The 3,020-nt window shown below is 31.7% G+C and overlaps 1 protein-coding gene across 1 annotated transcript; it reads right to left on the bottom strand.

Annotated features, from left to right (window-relative positions):
• Positions 1–1,131: 1,131 nt before the first annotated feature.
• LOC131646616 (uncharacterized) lies at positions 1,132–2,536 on the bottom strand. The gene is made up of 3 exons (XM_058916612.1): positions 2,020–2,536; positions 1,770–1,942; positions 1,132–1,651 (listed from the first exon to the last, which is right to left on the bottom strand). The coding sequence occupies exons 1-3, from the start codon at positions 2,437–2,439 to the stop codon at positions 1,522–1,524; spliced, it is 723 nt and encodes a 240-aa protein (XP_058772595.1). The 5' UTR covers positions 2,440–2,536; the 3' UTR covers positions 1,132–1,521.
• Positions 2,537–3,020: the final 484 nt, after the last annotated feature.

The raw sequence follows: 3,020 nt of genomic DNA, 5'->3' as shown, positions 1-3,020 counted from the left end.
CTCATTTTTTTATAAATATATAACAATTATTATAAATATATAAATAAAAAATTATAACCTATTTTGTAAGTGAAATTATTCTAATTTTTTTAATTAAAATTATTTTAAATTTTAAAATATGAATCAGGATAGAAATATATAATAGCTATTATTCATAACTCATAAATTATATCAAAATATATAATTATTATTATTCATTACTCATAAATTATATCAAATTTATGATATGTGAATTAATTAATATCCTAAAATTAATTTTTGGAATTTTTTTAGATTTTTTTTTGTTGTTTCGGAGATGCATCTCCGAATTAGTCAAAATCTCAATTTTTGGAATTTTTTCGGAAATGTACTTCCGAAGTCTGAAAAAATTTAAAAAAAAAAATTTCGGAAATGCATTTCCGAAGCAGGATAAAATGGGGTTTTTGCTGGGGTGACCCCCATAGGGAGGTGGGTAAAGAAAAAATCTTATTTTAATCTTTGAATTCAATAACTTTTACCATAAGTTCAAACCAAACGCACGTACTTAGATAAAATGATGTTAAAAAAATATGATTACATGATAAGAATACAAATAAAATAAGAGTTTAGACTGTCCCTTTTCCAATTGGGATCCACATGACTACATCAATGTATATATTTAAATCACCCACTTAATTATCAAATAAAACCACTATATTCGTGTTTATCCATTGATTTAATTGGGTAAAGTACCCTCCCCTTCCCCACATGAAAATTGGAAAAACCCATAGTTATATGCTCTGTGGGGCGGCACTTTAGTTTGTCTGTAATAATAGAATAATAGAAAGAAGGATATCTTAACTTCTAATCCTAAAGAAATATATTTTTCTAAAAGGAAAGCACACCTTGTAATTACCTTATCATCAATAGTTACTATTAGATGTTTTCTATTCAATTTTAGAAAAGCTGGACTCTGATCGAATCACAGTAACTAGATATTTTGATAATCATGTATATCTGTCCCAATCTATAAGATAAGCTGCTTGAAAAAGAAAGAAAAAACTGATCCAAAATTTTAGTATAGATCTTAGAACTGTAACTATTTCAACAAGGAATTGTAATCACACACGTTTGATACATTCATACCTAAAACCATTGACAGAAAAAGAGAAATTTTAATCACAACCCTTATACCGTTTAGATACTCATATATATTCCATAGTTACATGTACATGTACATAGTTACATTGCATGTGTTCAAGAAAAAGAAGTTACATTACATTAGATTACATGTTACAGCCAATAGATCAGAAACAAAGTTACAAAACAAATAAGGAAAAAACAATACATAAAGGTTGCTTTCAGCCTCTCTTCTACTGGGAATTTCCGAGGCCATTATTGTTGCATAACCTTTCACATTGACGCCAGTTAGAACTATATAAATTACACATTCAATTGGTCGAGTGTATGCTCGGACTAAATGTGAGTATGGCTAATTGGCTCTCAAGATATGTCACATTATTTCTTCAAACTCACCGTTTATCCAAACATATACTAAAACTATTAAAACGGAGCTATAAGCCCGGCCGCCGATTGTTCTTCTTCACTCTCTTTCATTTCTTCACCATTAGTCGCTACCTCCTCCTCCTCTTCTGCTTCCCACATGAAGTGTGCATAGGATCCCAACACCGTACTACATTAAAAGTTGTTGATTAATAAATACAACGATATGTTAACAATAGTGCCAGAAACCTAAATTTGCAGTTTCCATTCATTTAACTCAACTAACATATCAGATAAATGTACAATACCTATCATCTGGAGAAACATGAATTGCGTGATCAAAGTAAGACTTAGCTCTTTCTTCATCTCGATTCGTTTCCCATATCAACTTTCCGTATAGAGAAAGCAATTCACCATCTTCAGGATTCGCTAGAATCGCTCTTCCGTAATATTCCTCTGCTCTCACCAAATTTTTTTCTACCTGCACAAATCAAAGTTCAAATCATGTTTCTATTTTTGAAAGATGAATTGATTCAGTTATGGAACAATTTTACTAACCTCGTGAAGAAATTTGCCGTAGTTTCTAAGCAAAAGCGCGTCCGTCGGATTTGACTTCAACATTTCCTCATAGTACGCACCTATTTTAATCCTTTCACCGCCGTTTCCGCCGCTGGTTACGGTCACATCTCCGTGATCGCATCCGCCGCCGCCGAGTCCGGTTTCCTCCAAAGGAAAAAACTGTGATCCGGATCGATTCAGGTTCCTAGAAAAGCCGAAGTTCTTGCTCGCAGCGCTTTCCGATAAGGCTCTGTTGATCCTGTTCGAATGGTGGTCGGTGGAGTGGAAGTGCATTGAAAGCTTTGGAGATTGAACGTGGTAGTTGTGGTGGCCGGAAAAAGAAACTTGGCGTGAGAGAGAGGTTCGAGGTGAACCGGGGAGGACCGGGACTGAACCGGTTCGAATGAGAGAAGCTTTCATAATTGCTTTGATAGGAGTCAAAGTGAGATAGAACTAGAAGAGGTTTGTTGTGTAGAAAAGAGCGATCACTCCTTTAGAAGAGTTGAAGTTTAACGAAGTAAATGTTTGTAATTTATAGAAGAATCTACACCGTTAGATATGCGAGTGTTGACCTTAGAACGTGATGGGAGAGCACGTACATTCACCTAGCTAAATTTGTAAGCCTAAAACTTGTGTTTGGTTTTAAAGTCACAAAAATTAATTTTGAAGAAATGAATTTTATTAAAAAATTTCAACCTAAAAATGAGTTGAATAATAAATTTTGTATAAAAATTAAAATTTAATAATTATAAATTTAAATATAATCAATTATAGATAGATATTGAATTCTACTTTAGGAAAACAAAACATATAATTTAAAATTATTTTTGCATATTCAAAAATAAAAATTTAGGTTACTCTAAATTTATTTAAAATATTCAAAGTAAGTTTTTTAATATCATAAAACAATCGTTTTGAAATTAATATAAATGAAAAATATTAGGATTGGATTTTATAAAACTTTTCTTTAAAGATGAGAAAAACATAAGGGTGAGATTGAA

Source organism: Vicia villosa, linkage group LG2, assembly GCF_029867415.1.
Source record: "Vicia villosa cultivar HV-30 ecotype Madison, WI linkage group LG2, Vvil1.0, whole genome shotgun sequence".
NCBI lineage: Eukaryota > Viridiplantae > Streptophyta > Magnoliopsida > Fabales > Fabaceae > Vicia > Vicia villosa.
This window is presented reverse-complemented; position numbering and strand designations above follow the sequence as displayed.

Coding starts and splice junctions, on each gene's coding strand:
- LOC131646616 (XM_058916612.1), bottom strand. CDS start 2,439: ATGAAAGCTTCTCTCATTCGAACCGGTTCAGTCCCGGTCCTCCCCGGT. Junction 1,943..2,019: donor ACGGCAAATTTCTTCACGAG/GTTAGTAAAATT, acceptor TGATTTGTGCAG/GTAGAAAAAAATTTGGTGAG. Junction 1,652..1,769: donor CATGTTTCTCCAGATGATAG/GTATTGTACATT, acceptor CTTTTAATGTAG/TACGGTGTTGGGATCCTATG.